At 46.6% G+C, this 17,909-nt stretch overlaps 1 protein-coding gene and 1 long non-coding RNA gene across 3 annotated transcripts in view; one reads left to right on the forward strand and one right to left on the reverse strand.

Annotated features, from left to right (window-relative positions):
- Positions 1 to 5,305, reverse strand: part of Myzap (myocardial zonula adherens protein) — a 73,307-nt gene extending 68,002 nt beyond the window's left edge. Inside the window, exon 1 of one of the 2 annotated variants that reach the window (XM_069995330.1) lies at positions 5,112 to 5,300. In XM_069995330.1, the coding sequence (XP_069851431.1) occupies positions 5,112 to 5,186 (75 nt within the window). In that variant the 5' untranslated portion in view covers positions 5,187 to 5,300. Of the gene's footprint in view, positions 1 to 5,111 lie in introns of both variants that reach the window. The other variant, XM_069995331.1, reaches the window with a different exon arrangement.
- A 162-nt stretch (positions 5,306 to 5,467) lies between these two features.
- LOC138808967 (uncharacterized) overlaps positions 5,468 to 17,909 on the forward strand; it is a 55,509-nt gene continuing 43,067 nt past the window's right edge. The window contains exons 1-2 of the long non-coding RNA XR_011366649.1: positions 5,468 to 5,521; positions 5,791 to 6,016. This is a non-coding gene — a long non-coding RNA (uncharacterized lncRNA). The remainder of the gene's footprint in view (positions 5,522 to 5,790; positions 6,017 to 17,909) is intronic.

Genomic DNA, 17,909 nt, shown 5'->3' on the forward strand with positions numbered 1-17,909 from the left:
TCAAAAACATCGTCCCCAGAGTGTCTATTTCCCAAGAGACCCATAAGAGAAAGGAGCAATGGTTGGAGAAGAATTTTTATCCTAGGCTGCACTCAGAATCACCTGCAAAGTTTCCTAGAAACATGCTATTAACTGTTTTCAGTGGTCTTCATTCAGTTGATTTGGAGGAAGGCCACAGCTATCTGAAGCTCCCTGATGGCTGTATATGGAACCAGCTTGAGAAACCCTGACTGAACCAAAGGAATGAAACTCCAACTGTGAAACAGGATGAAGCAACCTGAATATTTGGAGGCCTTCCCAGAACTGTCCAAGTCCTCACCTGGGCCAGCATTCCCATCCACTTGTTACCTGTTCCCTGCCCAGGTGGGCCAGAGGCACTTGGCTGGATCTATGCCAAGGCTTCTCTTCCTAGTTCAAATTTGCCAACTGGTTAGTGAGTGTGGCTCCATTAGGCCCCCAGGGAGATGCTTCTTTTCAAGCACCTATCCTGCCAGGTATTTGGAGGGAGAGCCCCCTCCCCCCAACCACTTCCTCAAGTCCTTAATCACTTCAATGAGGCATGCAGGTCACCAGAAGGAGGACTTGGGGCAGACTTCCAGGGGGAGATAACCCTCATCAGAGGAGAAGCATGAAGAGAGGCAAAGGACAGAATCAAAAGCCTGGGGACATGGCAAGTCATTTGGAGTATCTTGCAAGCGTACGCTATGGGGATACAGAGGAGAGGGGACAGAACTTACACTGAGGGATCCAAACTTTTCCCCACCAGTACCAAAGAGGCTTCTGAAGCAGAAGAGACAGATGATTGGATTTCACACTTTAGAAAGATCTTTCTCTTCTACCATAAAGAATGAACAAGCATCAGCAGTATGATAAGCCATGGTAGTGTACACTTGCAATCCCAACTATTCAGGAGGCAGAGATAGGGAGATTGTGCCAGGGCAAAAGTGCAAGACCCTATCTGAAAAAAAATGAACCAAAAACAAGGACTGGGGGGATGGAGAGGCTCAGGTGATAAAGCCCTTGCCTAGGGAAGCAGAAAACCAAAAGTTCAATTGCCACTACCAAAACAAAACCCGAAAGAAAGAATCAGCAGTATGATTGGCAATGATTCAAGAAATATCACTCATCTGAATAGGGAAAGAGGCAAACACCAATATGTAACTCTTTTGCATGCTGGAAAAGTACAGGGCCTATGTTAAGACCATAATGCAGGTCACTGATGAAAGTTATCACAAGCTAAAGCATTCAAGGTGTTCTCTAGTCATCTGGGACCCAGAACTCTTTGAGCTCAATTAGACAACAACCTCTGAGGGTTACTGACTTGGAAGCACTTCCCAACTGACCAGAAGCTCGGTGGAGAAAGTTCAACAGGGATCTCCTATGCAGCCCTTCTCCCTACAGACAGGGACCCTGGGCCCAAGTCCCATTCCATCTCCAGACCCTGTTTGCTTAAGAGCCCCAAGCTCGTTCATACTGCCCTGAACACAGCAAGATGGAAGGAAAAAACAAAAACAACAGAAGTTAGGACTTTCTTTTTTTAATCTACACCTGTCACTTTTAGTAGCATTTGGGGGGGGGGGAGTTTAAGCTCTCAGTGCACTAGTTCCAAAACCTCCCAATTTGGCCTGCAAGAGAGGGGCTGGCTCAGGCAGATTCCCCCATAAGAAGTCAGCCAGTTTTTCTGGTAATAAAGGACCTCCCTCCCTTCCCCTAGTAAATGCTGCAGCCAGCTTCTTTCCTCAGATGCTGAGAGACGCATCCTGTGCCCCTCCCTCAGAGCCTGTCTTATTTTCACAGATGTTTCTGTCTCCTGGGAAAAGGAAGTGGGGTAAATAACCTGCCTGACCCATTCACAGGCCAGCTATGGGAAATTCCTTATTTGAGCCCATTTAGACCAAAATGGGACATTAGTGAGTTGTGCACTAACCAAGGTGTAAAAATGCCTGGCAAGGTCCATGCCAGTTTCAAACAGAGGAAATCCCTATCAATGCAAAATCCAGTCACCTGTCTCCCTTGCTACAAGAGCCTCCTGGGTACCACACACACAATCCTTTGCCCTGGTCTTGTTTGGGTCTGAGTATGGGTTTTATGTGCCACTGAGACCAGCAACACCAGCCAACAGTCTCTTACAATCAACAAAGCACAGCACTGGAGAAAATCCATCACAGGCCTACATATAATCCTAGACCAACAGCTTAGCCAAAAGTACAGGGCTACAGGAAGCAGCCCCAAACCACACAAACTGGCCAGAAAACTGATTTTTCATTTCAAAGGTCCACGAATGTTTGGTTACAAAATTCTCTTCAAAATCATGAAGTAATGGCAGTCTTTAAAAAAAAAAAGTCCCCCTAACTCACCAAGGTCATCATTCTGCCTGTGTTTATTTTCCAATTTATCTTCCTGCTGTTGCCATAGATAAAACTATTTTTAGCACACCACTGGTTTGTAGACAGATTTTTTTTTTCACAACTCCTAGTGGTTGGCATTTATCAACACCTCTCGGAGTTTTGTTTATCAGCCATCAGGAATTTCTCTCCTGCCTGTTTTGTTTTGTGCTTTACTCTTGAGAGATGATTTCAGATAAGGCGGAAGTATAACTGCATCCATTGAGTGAGTGGTAACTGGGGACCTCCTGGTCAGCCATACTGCCCTTTGCAGTTGATTCATAGAAGTCCCTGTTCAGTGTCATCTGTCACCACCAGTCCTGGTTGGCTTAAATGTCTGTTCCAACAGAGCCTGGCTCTCCCCCACAGCCTCTAATACACCATCTGGATGGAATGGAAGGTTTCCTTTGATGGTTAGTGTGTTGCTGTTCAAGACCTTAATCCAGCCCCCACCAGGGAGAAATGAGAGAATGATACATTATATTGGAAGCTTTCCAACTTTGAGAACATTTTTTCAAGATCACCTGTTGGCTCTTACAAGTTTATTTTCAAGATAGCCTATTCTTGTTTTTCTAAAAGTTTTTTTTTTAAATAAGTGCTTTGTCCCAAAGCAAGTCCAATATGTTGTGTCATATTGTATCTGTCATCATTCCTACTTAGATAAATGATAGTTTTCTCCTGCCAGTATCATTAATGTTAGTTGCCCTGCAAATGTCTACTGATGGTACAAGATGAAGTACACATCACCTACAGTGGGAGGCCCTCAGATACCTCAGAAAGAACGTTCCCTTTAGCTTCATAGGACTTTCACTCTGACAGTCACGTATTTGTATTAGGCTAGTTTGTGATTTCTACCTTGATGGGTGCAGTGGGTTCCAGTGCCCAGCCCTGAACTGCATGGAAGGTCTATAAATGTTCACTGAGTCAGCTGATCAGTCAGTGGAGTTTTGTTTATTGACCATCAGGAATTGGTCCCCTGCCTTTTTTGTTTTGTGCTTTACTCTTGAGAGATGATTTCAGATAAGGCTGAAGTATAACTACAGCTTCCCATCCCCCAATTCGCGCGCGTGCGGGCGCACACACACACACACAGACACACACACACACACACTACCTACAGCATTTGAAAATCACAAGCAGAGCTGGAAAACATAAAGATAGGGAAAACTCTAGAATTCCCAGGTAGCTTCTTTCCAAAACAAGTACTAAAATGCCCAGGACAGCCTTGTATAGCCGGGGAAGACCTGAGTCCTCCAGCCCAAAGTGTTTATATAGTCTTATCCAACAGGAAATCTATTCCTCGCAGTCTCATGGGTCAGGTACCAAAGTACTTAAGACTTCCTCAAACACAAATATTCAAGGGAAAAAATCCCTAAAACATGTTGTTGAGTTTCCTGGTCACATTTGTATCCACTCACAATATCACACTAACTACCCTAACGGACCCCACCTCTGGGGGAAAACTGTTTCCCAGCTCAAGACTATCTTTTCAGCAACTTTATTTTTTTTTTCAATCAAAATTTTGTTTCAATCAACAAAGATCTCCTTAGTGTATGTGTGTTATGGGGCGGTGGGGAGATATGGTCAAATGCCCATCTTGGATAAGGCTAAGTCTGAGGTTGGAAAGCTACTTGGACTGAATGTAGATCTTTATAAAGTTAATGATTGGACAACCAGAGCCTGTCAACTTTTAAGTGGCTGGTGTTACACAACACACACACACACACACACATATACACACACAGAACCCATCACTTGGCCCACATCCAAAAATAACATACACCTTTTGTCCTAGTAAAGATAGCCCATAAGACAACCACCCTCCTTTGGTTGAGGTCTGTGACAGTGAGTATATCTACAAGACTGGCAAACACACCCAACAGTACCCGGACACATCCCACAGTACCAAAGGAGCTTCTGATTTGGACCTAACCACCTGTTTGGCTAAACCTTGGGGAAACGTGATCACAGAAGTCTCAGTCACCTCAGAGGCATGCCAAATGATAACTATTGAATCTCCTGATAAAGGAAGACCTAAAAAGCCAGCCACTTCCATGTGCTCTGGGCCCCTGATCTTGGAGGGCATACCTAACAATTTTCACCAAACATCTAAAGAAGTTGGAAAAGAGGCAAGAAAAAATGGAAGAGAGAAACTTTAGGGGAAACCCCTGGAAGTGGATACCCAGGGCTTTGAAGACCACCCCTGTTGCCACGATGCTGATATTTAAATCAGAAAGAAGACAGTGGCTTGCATAAAGTGTAAGTCCCCCAGAACTGGGCTCCTAGGTGGCCAGCTGCCAACCTCTGGTTTGCAAACAGTTGCCCAGCTTGACAAACCCCACTCCAGTATGATCTACCACCAGTGGACACAGAGACGCCTTCCTTCCTCTAATCAATGAAGGAGTAAAGTCTGGGTTTTCCACACCCTCATTACTGGTGGGTCTCAGGGTGGAGACTACAGGAATGCCCCCCTTAATCAGTGTCCCCAATAAGCCGGGCTGGACAGAGGACCCACAAAGGGAAAGAAGACTCAGGGAATTCCAGAAAGTCCCCTAAGCCTTCTCTTCCTGCCAAAGGCTCTGGCTAGGACAGGATGGGAAAGTTGAGCCCAGGATTGGGGGTGGGGGACCAGAGTCTGGCTCCCTTAGGTCCTCACCCCCAGATCCCTGCAGAGGTGGGGGGATCAGCCAGGATGGAAAGAAAGAGAGAGAGAGCCCAGAGACTTACCCTCCTGCTGGGCGTCCCGGGCGGTCTGGCATTGCCACCCGAGAGCAGGGTAACCGTGGACGTGGAGCGCAGCATCTCGCAGCGGCTACTGTCGATCGTGGGCTGGGCACCTGCTCTCCTCCCGGGCAGAAAAAGCGAGCCGGGCGCGTCGTGCGCGGGGGTGGCGGGGGCCACTTGCGGATCCAGCTTCGGCTCTTGTTGGAGCTCGGGGCTGGGGCTGGGGGGGCGTGGCCGGGGCCTGGGGGCGGGGTTGTGGGGCGTGGCCGGGGCTGGGGGCGGGGTTGTGGGGCGGGGCTGGGGGCGGGGCCTGAGCGTGCTGGTCCGACTCGTCCTGCTGCATTTTCCACTCCGGGGCACAGACCTGGCCAAAGTTGAGTGCCATCCTCTCCCTTGGCACTGGACCCTCCCAGGTCAGTCCCCGCGAGGAAGCAGCCCTGGACACCAAGCTCACTGTCTCCCCCCCCCCCACTCCCCTCTCTCTTTCTCTCCCTCTCATACAGAGTTTAGAGTTGAGGTCCACCTACCTCAGTCCAGTTGCTGACCACTCCGCCCTCCCCTACCCCTCACCCCACCTCAGGTTGTGGCCTGCAGATTTCTGCCACGCCCCGGCGTCACTGGGACCCTCACCCCATGTCGTTCATTCATCATGTACTAAGTGCCTGTCACATGTCCTTTGTAGCAAACTCCTGGACCGGTGGGGTCCGCAGAAAGCGGACAGGTGCCAAGGTGGAAGAGGAGACACTGCATACAGTTGGAGTCCACCTGCTAGGGAAAGGCTCCTAGAGGAAGCGACTAAGTCAAAACCAGACTTAAGAGTGTCCATCACGACTGCTGCTTATTCAGTGATCACTGCGCGCCCAGCTGACAGCATTCCATCAGTCTGTACTCTCCACCACTGCTCAGAGGTAGGCACCGCGATCATCCTGGGGATTTTACAGACTGGCCCTCGAAGGGACTGAGTGACCTCAGGGCTGCTGAATGACAAAGCTAACAAGCGAATCCCCCCTCCCTTCCCTCCCCATCTGGCCTTAGGACCTGGCTTGTGTTCACTGCCGCCCCCTAACTGGGGAGGGAGCAATTCCAGCTAAAAACCAGAGGTGTGTTGCAAAGATGGGCAGAAGACAAGGAGGGAGTTTTTAGGAAGTGTAAATAGCACAAATCAAGGGGGAAATGGTGGAGACACAGCGAAAAGGAGCTGCAAAGAACCCAAGGTGCTTAGTTTGGCCTTTATCCTCAGGACCATGTGTTTATCAGCAAAGGAACAAAAAGTATCTCCACCTAGGTGAACTCTACCACCCTACCAGGCTCTCCAAGACTCCCAGCCCTGAGTACTCAAGAGTCCTGAATGTAGCTCGTAAGAAGGGTACCCTGTCTTCTGCTAGGGTCATCTACATGTGTGTCTGTCCCATGATCCTCTCTGAACAGCCAGGGTGGCACCAACAGGGAAGATGCTTATGGAATGTTACTGAACAGAATTCCAAATGACCCTGTGAAACTCGTTCCTTTTGCAGGTGAGGAAGCTGTGGGCAGTGGATAATTTTCCCAAAGTCACACAGCTTGTTCTTTGCTGTCTCCATCTGATTTCATTACCATCCTTACCACAGATGTGCCTGTGTTCTAAAGCATTTTATATTTGCTTTCTCACCTCCTTCCCACCATGACACCATCGGTGAAATATTGTTATACTCCCACTGTACAGATGGGAAATCTAAGGCCAGACACATTCGTTCAATTGTTAAATAATTGGGACTAGACATGTAGTCTTCCAACTCCAAGCCTATTACTTTTGTCTATTCACCTTTCTCTTTCTATAAATCTGCCTCTTTCAAAAACACATTCATGCAAAGTTGCTTTCCATATTTTTTTTTCTGTGTGTGTGTGTGTGTGTGTGTGTGTGTGTGTGTGTGTGTGTGTGTGTGTGTGCATGTGTGTGCTTGAACTCAGGACCTTATGCCCTCATTTGGCTTTTTCATTGATAGTTTTCACTCTACCACTTGAGCCATACCTCCAGCTTTTTGCTGGAGTCTCTTAGATTTGTCTACCTGGCCTGGCTTCAAACTGCAGTCCTCAGGTCTCAGTGAGTAGCCACCAGTCTACAAAATAGCGTTTTGGAAGACTGAACGCTGAGTCTCCTCTTTCATAAGCAGTGGTCAAAAGATGGCTATTAGAAGCCACCAAGAGTCAGAGACATCTTCATGGTCACCTCAGTAGAAAGAAGCTAATGATTAATGTTGTTTTGTTATTTTGCCCTGAGGAATAAGGAAATGGACTGTTTTTCAGACAGAGTCAAAATTACCTGGCATCAGCAATGTGGAGTATTTTTTATATCATGGCGACCACTCAAGATGGAGTCAACCTTGAAAAACAATGGTGGTCCATGGATCTATTCTTCCTCCACCCATCCAAGTCTTTTTCATGTAGTTAATATAATAGTTTTCACTGTAGTCCATTACAAAAGCAGCAGACTGCTCACCAGCTTGTGAGCTCTGAGTTAGAAGTAGATCTTGTTTACATCTCAGTCTGTCCAGTATCCAGGTGCATCATTGTCTTGTGTAAGCATTGAATGGATGAACAAATGATATTCAAGGCAACTGTAACATACTCATAGTCTAGCAACTCAGAAACTAGGTTCCTTACTTGGCAAAGGATTGCCAGCTTTCTTTTTTTTTCTTTTTTGTATGTTTATTGTTATTGTAAAGGTGATAAATAGAGGGGGTACAGGTACATAAGTGAGATAAAGAGTGCATTTCTTTTTGAATAATGTCATCCTTTCCCTCCCTTTCTCCCAGTTTTTCCCTCCCATCCCCACCCACAAGTTGTATACTTCATTTTCAACACAGTGTCTAGTGAGTATCATTGCTGTATTTGTTCACCTTTTGCCCCTCCTTACCCTCCCAGAGACAGATAAATGAACAAACAAGACAAAAAGATAACAAAAACAGCAACAAAAGAAAAAACAACTCTTGTTTCTATTTCCTGGAGTTCATTTCAATAAATATTGTTTTATGTGATCAGATGCACATCACTGTTGCACCTTTGTGCTCCTCTCCTAAGAATATCCTCCTTTGGTCTCATTGTGTGAATGCTTAGAGACCTGTATAATTTATCATGCCCCAGTGTATTTTTTTTTGCCATCCAGATGTTTACTTATAGACTTATAGGCACATTTAGTTATCACAAAATAGGGAAACCATGCAACCTATATTTCTTTGGGTCTGGCTTACTTCACTTAATATAATTTTTCCAAGGCTTTTCATTTCCTTACAGATGGTACAATACCATTCTTTCTGATTGGGAAGTGTAGAATTCCATTGTGTATGTATGCCCCATTGTCTTGACCTGTTTGTCCACTGAGCAGCATCTGAGTTGTTTCCATATCTTGGCTATGGTACACAATGCTGCAATGAACATGATTGCGCTGGTGGCTTTAGTGTATCACCACCTTCTGAGGTGGTTCCAGGGTTTTCACCTGAAGCAGCCAAAGCCCCAGGATTGACCCAGGCGGTGCAGTTCCCAGCATTAGCTGTCACCCAGGATGGTGGGATGTGGCAGGGCAGCTGCCAGTCGCCTCTCTATCTGACCAGTACTGGGAAGCTGAAGGCACAATGAGTTACAAAAGAAAGCAGAGTGGGGAACCCTAGAAAATGGGAGAGGAGGGGAAAGGAAGAAAGTGGAGAGACAAGTAGTTCTGAAAAAAAATATCAGTGAAAAGGTAGGTTTAGAATAGAGTTGGAAAAATAAAAAAATAAAGTTATAGTCTTGTGCTTAATTCTAGGAGACCAGAAGAAAAGAAGTTTCTTCCCAAAAGGAGAATCAAACGCTTAGAACTCAGACCATTAAGTCTCCAAGTCCTTCAAGAGGAGGCTCTGATATGGAAGGTCCTCCTGTTTCCATTCAATATGGCTGGTCCACTTCAGGCCTTCCCTGAGCATTGTGGGTATAGATACCACCAGACAATGGTCTAGGTTGAAGCGCACAAGAGTTATGTCAAACTCTCTTAGCTGCCACTCTGCTGTCCTCAGGAATAGCCACGTATGCCTAAGAGCTATCCTAAGCATCTCTGCAGAAACACGGGTAGGCAGAAAATTCCAAATACCTGCCCTTCTATTTCTTCACTGAATTGTACCTCTTTCTCTCAGTCTGAGCCCTAGTTGTTCATGTCCTGTAGGCCTCTGCTTACTGAGTCGTCTTTGTTGTCCATACTCTATTGGCATCTTTAGCTGAAGTGCTTATGAGTTGAGCCATTCCTCTAGAAAAGTCCTGAGCACCCAAAATTGCTGGTAGAAACTATTTGAGTCCCAAATGGCTAACTCTGATCTATGCGAAGCCTCTTGATGCTTTGTGGCCTCTTATATCTCTAAAGGTTTTTTCTCCTCTTCTATTCCACTGTGGAAAAAAAAAAATCCCAAAGTCCTGGTCTAGCCTCCCGTTCTGAATGTCACAGAGACCAGCTGTTCACGATGGGAAAAAGACACATCTCCAGCCTCGGGGCAAGCGTGTTGGATTACAAAGTCCCATTGGATAAAATAGAACAAGAAACACCCCCATATTAACAGGCCTTTGAGAGGTAGAGAACAGGGTGTTAGTGATAAGGAAGGCAGACTGAGAGGAACCCAATCTTCTAGCCAAGTCGCCTAGATCCATGTTATTTATAAGCCTGTCTAGACACAGAGATTGGCCTTGGGGAATACAAGCTGACTGAAATAATTCTGCTGCCCCAACAGCAAATTCAATGAACAAATGAACAACTGGCAGAGTAATAAGCCAAGTCATTAAACAAGAATGTCCTGAGTACCTACTGTGTGCTGAGTCCTGGGGATAGAGACAGGTAAGACAGCCCCTGTTTTTCTAGGATTCCATGATCAAATTGGACACTAGGGAAATTTTAAAAAAAACAAAACAAAACAAAACAATGGTACTTTCCATGGAGGTTAAATGTGTTGCTATGTTGGAAGCCTTCTGAACATATAAATAACAAAGAAGGTACTATTATGTTTCCTATTTTGCATATGAGGAAACTGGAAACTGAGTCACGAGGAGATGAAGTGACTTGTCTGTGGCACCAGTACTAGGATTTGGTGTTGCTAAGCTTAGACCCTAGGCAAGATGGCTGGAGAGTCAGAGTACATGATAATTTGTCTCCTCTTCTGGGATAAGGGCCAAATCTGAAGCATGTTTGTGTCCACTGAGATAGCAGAGTAGAAGCTACTGCCACTGTGGTGGTGTCTGTTCAGGACAGGAAAGGCTTCCCTGGGAAGGTAGCCTGGGAGCTGGCCCTGAGGCTCGAGGAGGAAAAAGTAAAATGTTTCAATCTGAGGCCTGGAGGAAACAGCAGGGCCAGAGGGGCTGGGAAATGCAGAGTAGCCAAATCAACTTGAACTGGAGGGCAGGGGGAATAATGACCAGAGACAGAACAGGATATGGGAAGATGACAAATGACCTCGATCCATTGGAGACTAGACCGTAGGGTGATGTGCTAAAAGTGGAAGTTTGCATTCAGAAAGATGGCAGCAGCACATAGCCTGTGGGTGGGTGGAGAGGCTATAGGGTATGCCCTGTGGCATACACTGAGATAGGACCAATGTGATATAAGGACGTTTAGCTGTGTGGCTCATGCCTGCAATCCTAGCTACTCAGGAGGCTGAGATCTGAGGATCACAGTTTGAAGCCAGCCCAGGCAGGAAAACCCATGAGACTCTTACCTCAAATTAAACAGCAAAAAACTGGAACTAGAGACATCACTCAAAGTGGTAGAGCACCACCCTTGAAAGGAAAAGCTAAGGGCCTGAGTTCAAGCCCTAGTTTACACACACACACACACACACACACACACACACACACACACACACACACACACACACACACACACACACACACACACACACACACACACACACACACAATAGTTTAGCAGTAGGAAGGAAAGGAGGGAATGGATTCAAGAAGCCAAAAATCAACACAACTTATTGACCAGCAAAAACTTAGAGGATTTTTACCTATTTTAGGTCATTCCAGGGAAGGCTGACCAATACCACCATAAAGGCCATTTATTGGAAATAAATCAAGAAAATGAAATGCATGGGGGCTGGGAAGGTGGCTCAGTGGTAGAGCGCTTGCCTTACATGCCTGAGGACCTGGGTTCGATTCCTCAGCACCACATAAGCAAAAAGAAAAAAAAGCCGGAAGAAGTGGTGCTGTGGCTCAGGTGGTAGAGCGCTAGCCTTGAGCTGAAGAGCTGAGGGACAGTGCCCAGGCCCAGAGTTCAGGCCCCACGACCCGACCCCCCTGGCAAAAAAAAAAAAAGAAAAGAAAATGAAATACAGGCTGGGCAATTATCTTCTCAACTCTGGAGCCTTTCTAGGCATTAAACACAAAGGAGTCTGTATAACTTTTCTAAGTAGTTTACTGCAATGAGCTAGTGGTAGAAAACGCTTAGGTGGCTGGCATGGAAGCCATACGTATTTATGGTTTTGGAAAGACACCTTGGTGACTGTATTAATGAAGCGGCAGGCTCCACCCAGTGTCAAAACAATAATAATAACAGAAGGAAAGGAGTCAGACAGTGAGAAACGCTGAAGGAATTTGGAGCTTTCTGGGGAGTGTGGCACAAAGAGCAACCCCTTGTGGCCCACGCACTTCCTTGGACAATTTAGCAACTTTGTTCTGAAAACTACTGAAGAATCGCTGACAAGCTAGAAAAATCCTACTGGCATGAATTAAAATGTGAGTCACACCTGCACTTTAATCTATATGAAAAAGGAAACAGCTCATCTATAAAGGGGAATTTTAAAATAGAAAGCCCCGGGATGTTTATGTATGCATATTCATGTAGAGCATGTACTGTATCTATGTACGTATGGCCTCATCTCGGGCTCGCTTTTCCCTCAGTAGCATACTCCGAGCTAAATGTTGCCTGTCAGTAAGCTTCTGCTCCCAGGAGAGACCAGAAAGGGGGTGGGAGAGCAGGAAAGGGAAGAAAGGGGACAAGCTTAGGGGGAAGTTCCAGATTTGGCTTCATTGCATGGACAGCTCAGGAGTAGAAGAGACGCCTCAGAGCTAGTCCTACCTCAAGACAAAAGGCTGGGATGTTTGTACACTCATTGGTCATGGACTTGGGTTCTCAGGGCCGGAGGCTAAGCATGAGGGAGGCATGCAAAGAGCCTGTAGCATACTCTCCTGATGGTTATAGGCACAGGACTCAAACTTGAGGGGGGGGTGAACAGACACACAGAGCTGGAGAAGGGACTGGGAAGATCTGAGTGAGCTTCTCTATACTATCTTTTTCTTTTCCTTTCTCTTTTTCTCTTTTTTGTCAGTCACGGGGCTTGAACTCAGAGCCTGGGTGCTGTCCCTGAGCTCTTTTGCTCAGTGCTCTATTATTTTGAGCCACAGCTCCACTTCTGGCTGTTTTTGCTGGTTCACTGGAGATAAAAGTCTCAGACTTTCTTGCCCGGCTTGTTTTGAACCATGATCCTCAGATCTCAGCCTCCTGAGTAACTATGATTATAGGCATGAGCCACCAGCACCCAGCTCTCCATACTATGTCTACATCCAGATAGCCATCTAAATGTCAATAACAAGAAGTACAGGCCATATCACTACTCCAAGTAAAATCTGTGGTACAACAATCATCATAAACCATGTGGTAATGTGCAGAGTTTGGCACAAAACGGCATGGATATAGATAGCAAAAGAACCCCAGGGACCAAGTGCGGCGGCACATGCCCATAATCTCAGCAGCTCAGGAGACAGAGACAAGAAAATCATAGTTTAAACACAACCTGGGCAAGAAGTTAGTGAAAGCCATCTCAACCAAGAAGCTTGGCATGGCGGTTTGTGTCTGTAAACCCAGCTATGCAGGAGGCGTAGGTTAGAGGATTGCAGTCTGAGGCTAGCCCCATCTTGGGCAATATGAGGCCCAATCTGAAAAAAAAATAACAAAAAAATAAGGGGGAGATGGGAGGTAGCTCACATGGTAGAATGCCTATCTATAGCAAGCTTACAGCTCTCTGCTCAAGCCCTACTGATGAAATAACTTTGGAAATACTGATATAAGAGGCAAGAGCCACGAAAAATCAAGAGGCAAGGAGCAGATCAGGAGCTGAGGAAGAAGCATCTGGCAAGAATCAATCCGTGGGCACAAATTCGGGTCCACATTCAAACGTGGCCTGTTCAGGACTTCAGAGATCCAGCTGAGCAGCCCCTCCCATGTTAAGTGTCTCATGTTGACCAATCACTCCAGGAAAAAAAAAAAAAAAAAAAACTCCAGAAGAAAATACAGAAGTTACAGAAGATAATAGAGTTGGCTGATGGGTACCACTTAACAGGAAGCCAAACTTAACATCACCTGCCATTCCAGCCCCACCACTTATTAACTGAAGAGTCCTGGGTGAGTTATCTCCATTCCCCAAGTCTTAATCTTCTCACCTGTACATTAATAGTGGCACCTCCTTGGGTTAGGGTGTGCAACCTGACATGTTATAGGCCTCGACTCTCAGCAAGTCATTGCTCAGGGAAAACAACTACCAGCTTGCAAGGAGCGGGGGGGGGGGGGGGGGGGGAGAGTTACAGTGAGTAGGAAAGAAGAGAGGAACTTCTTTAGATTTAGGATCTACTTCCTTCACGCCAAAAAAAATTACTACGTGTTATTACATACCAGTGCTAATGTAAGCCATCTGGGAAAGAACAGAAGCCTTTCTTTCCCCCTATTTGATTAGATGTATTAAGAGATTAATAGATAGCACTTATCTGCTTGTAAGAAGAGAATCGTACAGCTGTAAAACAAAGGAGCATTCATGCTTTCTAATCCTAAGACCAAGAACATTTCTTAAGACTGTTTTGGTGCCCTTTATGGCTAATGAGCTCATACAAACAGGGCTCTATTACAGCTACTAATGCAAGCACAAAGAATCAGACACAGAATCATGGATCATACATCAATTTTCTCTAAGTTCGATTTTCTCTGCCCCAAGAACCCATCTGGCTCCAGTCTTGTTGCTAGGCATCTTTCTAAGATGACCCAAGGGGTAGAGTGCCTGCCTAGCAAGTACAAGGGCTTGAGTTCAAATCCCAGTATCATAAATAAACAACAATAATAATCAAGCAAACATTTTAAAAAATGCAACTACGGCTGGGAATGTAGCTTAGTGGTAGAGTTCAACAGAAAAAGCCAGACTGGTGATGTGGCTCAGGTGGTAGAGCACTGGCCTTGAGAAAAAGCAGCTCAGGGACAGTGTCCAGGCCTTGAGTTCAAGTCCTAGGACTTGCCAAAAGAACCTGGAACTATGAATTAGACCTATACAAAAGACCTGGAACAAGGGAACAGAAACAGAAAGCCTTGGGGAAAGAAGGAGAACTAAAGAAAAATGTTCACCGGAGTATAAACAATATACATTTTGTATATATACATACATTATACACACACACACATTAATCATGTCCCAGGAGGGCCAGGTCCCCATCACCCTCCTTCAGTGTGATGATCCTTTGACATCAGAAGCTGTTCATTCAGCCCTGAGAGGCATGCGCAGTCCCCAGCTGAAGGTGCCAGTCCCCCAAGCCCTGCTTGGCAGCCACAGGGCAGAGGTGGGAGGAGGGATGGGAGGCCACTTATTCCATTCTTACTGGCCCCATGGGGCTGGAGCTTGCACACCAGGATCCTGGGTGTGCCTGGCCCCATCATCATCTGCTCAGCCCAGCCAAACGCCACCATCACCCCTCCTTTGTGTGTGCAACAGCTCTGGGACTTGAACTCAGGGTGTTTGAGATTAAACAACTATGGGTTGTTTACCCACTCACTTCTGCTTGATGGGCTGGGGCTGGGGCTAGGAGATGTTTGCTTGCCACTCTTTTTCCCCTCTTGTGAGCAGCTGAGTCCAATCTCTTTTATCTCCTTTATCTATCCCCTGCAGCTGGTCCAGCCTTCCTGTCCTACCCTCTGCATGACTCTGACCAATCCCATCTTCCCTGAGTAGAATACTCCTCCCCTTCCTTCTCCCCAGTAACCAATGACTGGTCTGAAAGGTGACTGGGGAGCTGAGTGGCCATTGAGAGAGGGGCTGTGGTTGGGTGGACACCAGTGGTCCATGCTTGTAATCCTACCTACTCAGGAGGCTGAAATAAGGGGTAATCCAGGTGATGGATGAGATCAGATGAGAGAAAATGAGTTTAGGAAAAAGTGAGGTTGAATCCTTTCAGGACCGTAAATGTGTTCCACCAAATAAACACATTTCCAAGAGCTCAATAAAATGGGAAAACAAGAGTTAAATTAAACAAAAGTGGAGCCATTTCAGACAAGACTGAGGTCCTAAAGCGCATAGCCTACCTTCCATAGAATTGCTGTGCAATGTTTGTTTGTTTGTTCCAGTTTAACTGCCCACAGCTCCCAAACCCATCAAATGCTTGTTAAGAGACCATAGACAGTTTATAAAATCCAGCTCAGGCTGATCTAAAGCAACTATCCAGGTATGACACTGCTACCACTGGAATAGCATCCCTGAGGAAACTTGTGCTGAAAATTAACCGTGAGTGGGAGATCTGGAAAGGATGGAAATTTTCTCTGGTACAGCATTCGCAGGTGAGGCTTCTGAGAGGTGATTAGGGCTAGATAAAGCCGTGGGGTAGAGGCCTCGGGATAGAATCCTGCTCCTTTTATAAGAGGAGGGAGCGAGTCTGCACACTCATGTATGGGCTCCCAGTCTCCATCTCCGGACCTGACCAGCGTGAAGACCCTCACCCCATGGTGGCCCCTCAACTTTGGATGTCCTCCTCCACCCCCAGAATCGTGAGTCAGAACTTTCACTTCCGGTCTTTAGAATTCACTCTCTTGGTGGTATTGTATTATTGACAACAGAAATGGCTTCATCCAGGGCCTGATCTGGAATCAGAAGTACACACCCCAGCTTGGTTGCGTGGGTTAATAATTGTCCAGCTTCGGGACAAAGTCTGCGTTTTAAACACGACAAGCCAAAATGTACTGGGGGAGGGGAGGCACAGCAGAGTGATGGATTTGGAGTCCCCCGCTTATCAGAGGTTAAAGCACCAAGGCTAGTGACTGTCACTTGTCACTTTGTCCCATACAATGTGTGATAAAATGTCCAGAGCAGAAGTTCTCTGGGACCTGGGAACTCTCTACAGAGAGGGGTGAGGCCCAACTGATTCAGAGTGTGGGGTGCTCGCCCCTGCTGGCGCTAATGCTCTACAAGATCTGCTTGTTGTGTGATGTGTGGTGTACACCTGCGTCCTGATTGGGCTTGGGTGAGCGCAGCTGGATTTGATCTGGTGGTGATCAGAGGAGATGTAGAAGGTTCTGGGCCAATGGTGAGCTTGGGCTGGCCCCCATGGGTACAGGGCATTGTGGAGAAATGCCCCAGCCTGTGGGGAAATATTCTTTTCCCAGAACATTTGTGGTTTCTGTTAAGTGTGTTACTGTGGGGAAAGACGCCATGCAGGACTTGGGTTTCCAGACACTGGTATGTAAAGTAGGTTAACCTACCCAAGGGTGACGGGAAAATGGATGGTTTGAGGCCAGGTGGATTGGGTCCTGGAGCTGTGGTGGCCTGGGTGTGTATTGTTTCTGTGTGTCTAGCTTTCTGCATCCAGTGGCACTGAGGGACTGGCTATTTTCTATGACTGCTTTCTCAGTTTGGACGATACAAAAGCATCAATAAACAAAAGGACTCCCAAACGTTTATTTATTGTCCAAGCTGTGGATGGTCATTTTTCTTTTTTTACTTTTTGTGCCAGGTATGAGTATTGAGCTCAAGGCTTGGAGCTATCCCTAAGCTTGTTTGTTTGCTCAAAGTTAGCACTCCGCCACTTGAGCTACAGCTCCACATCCGGCTTTTTTTTTGGGGGGGGTTAGTTAATTGGAGATAAAAGTCTCACGGACTTTCCTACCCACACTGGCTTCAAACTGCAGTCCTCAGATCTCAGCTTCCTGAGTAGCTAGGACTCCAGGTCCGAGTCACTGATGTCTGACTTTCCTCTTTTAATTCTTAAGCTGGGCTAATGGGCAGAGTTGCAGCTTAGGTTCTGGACAGAAACTGGGTGTAGGGCCTTGATTGTGGTTTCTCAATTAAAGGCAGGCAGAATCACCTGCTCACCGACTGCCTTCTCCACCCTGACATGTTTGTGTTTACTTTCTGGACCTTGCCGTTTACCTTCCTCTCTGTCTTCGCCTGGCTTTCCAGGGACACAGATTCTGAAGTGGGGTTCTTGAGGGAGTGCTCGTGGGAGACTCTGTTATTCTGAATTGAAGAAATAAAATGGGTAGAGGGAAGGGCTGAGCTACGATGTGACCACACACAGTCCCCCCGGGAAAGGGGGGCTCTGGAGCTGAATGGCCCTCAGAGTTGTCTGCGAGGCTAGGGAGCAGAACCTTGCCGCCCGCCTAGCAACCCGTCCCTGGATTCGTACTTTGGGCAAAGCACCTGGTAGTGGGTGAGGCAGCTCCCTCATGTCAGGGGTGATTCTTGTGAGCCATTGTCATCCACTGTTTCCTGAAGCTGGAAAGGCGAGGGGGACACAGGCAGCATCCGGGCAACATCTGCTACAGGGCTTTTGCACATGGTTGTCTGTCTCTCATCATCGTTCATTATTTATGGAACCAGGAGCCCCTCGAGGACAAATGGCCTTCATGTATCTCTGTTGTGTAGGATAGGAAGGGAATAAGCCAAATGAGTTCTCCTGCATCTGATGCTGTGTGAGAAGTCATCCGTTTCCCTCCCTAAGCCTCCGTGTCTCACTCAGTCATCATTATCATTGCCTTTAGGGTTGTGAAGACTAAGTGATAATGAG

This window comes from Dipodomys merriami, unplaced genomic scaffold, assembly GCF_024711535.1.
Source record: "Dipodomys merriami isolate MVZ:Mamm:240054 unplaced genomic scaffold, mDipMer1.0.p SCAF_48, whole genome shotgun sequence".
Taxonomy (NCBI): Eukaryota; Metazoa; Chordata; class Mammalia; order Rodentia; family Heteromyidae; genus Dipodomys; species Dipodomys merriami.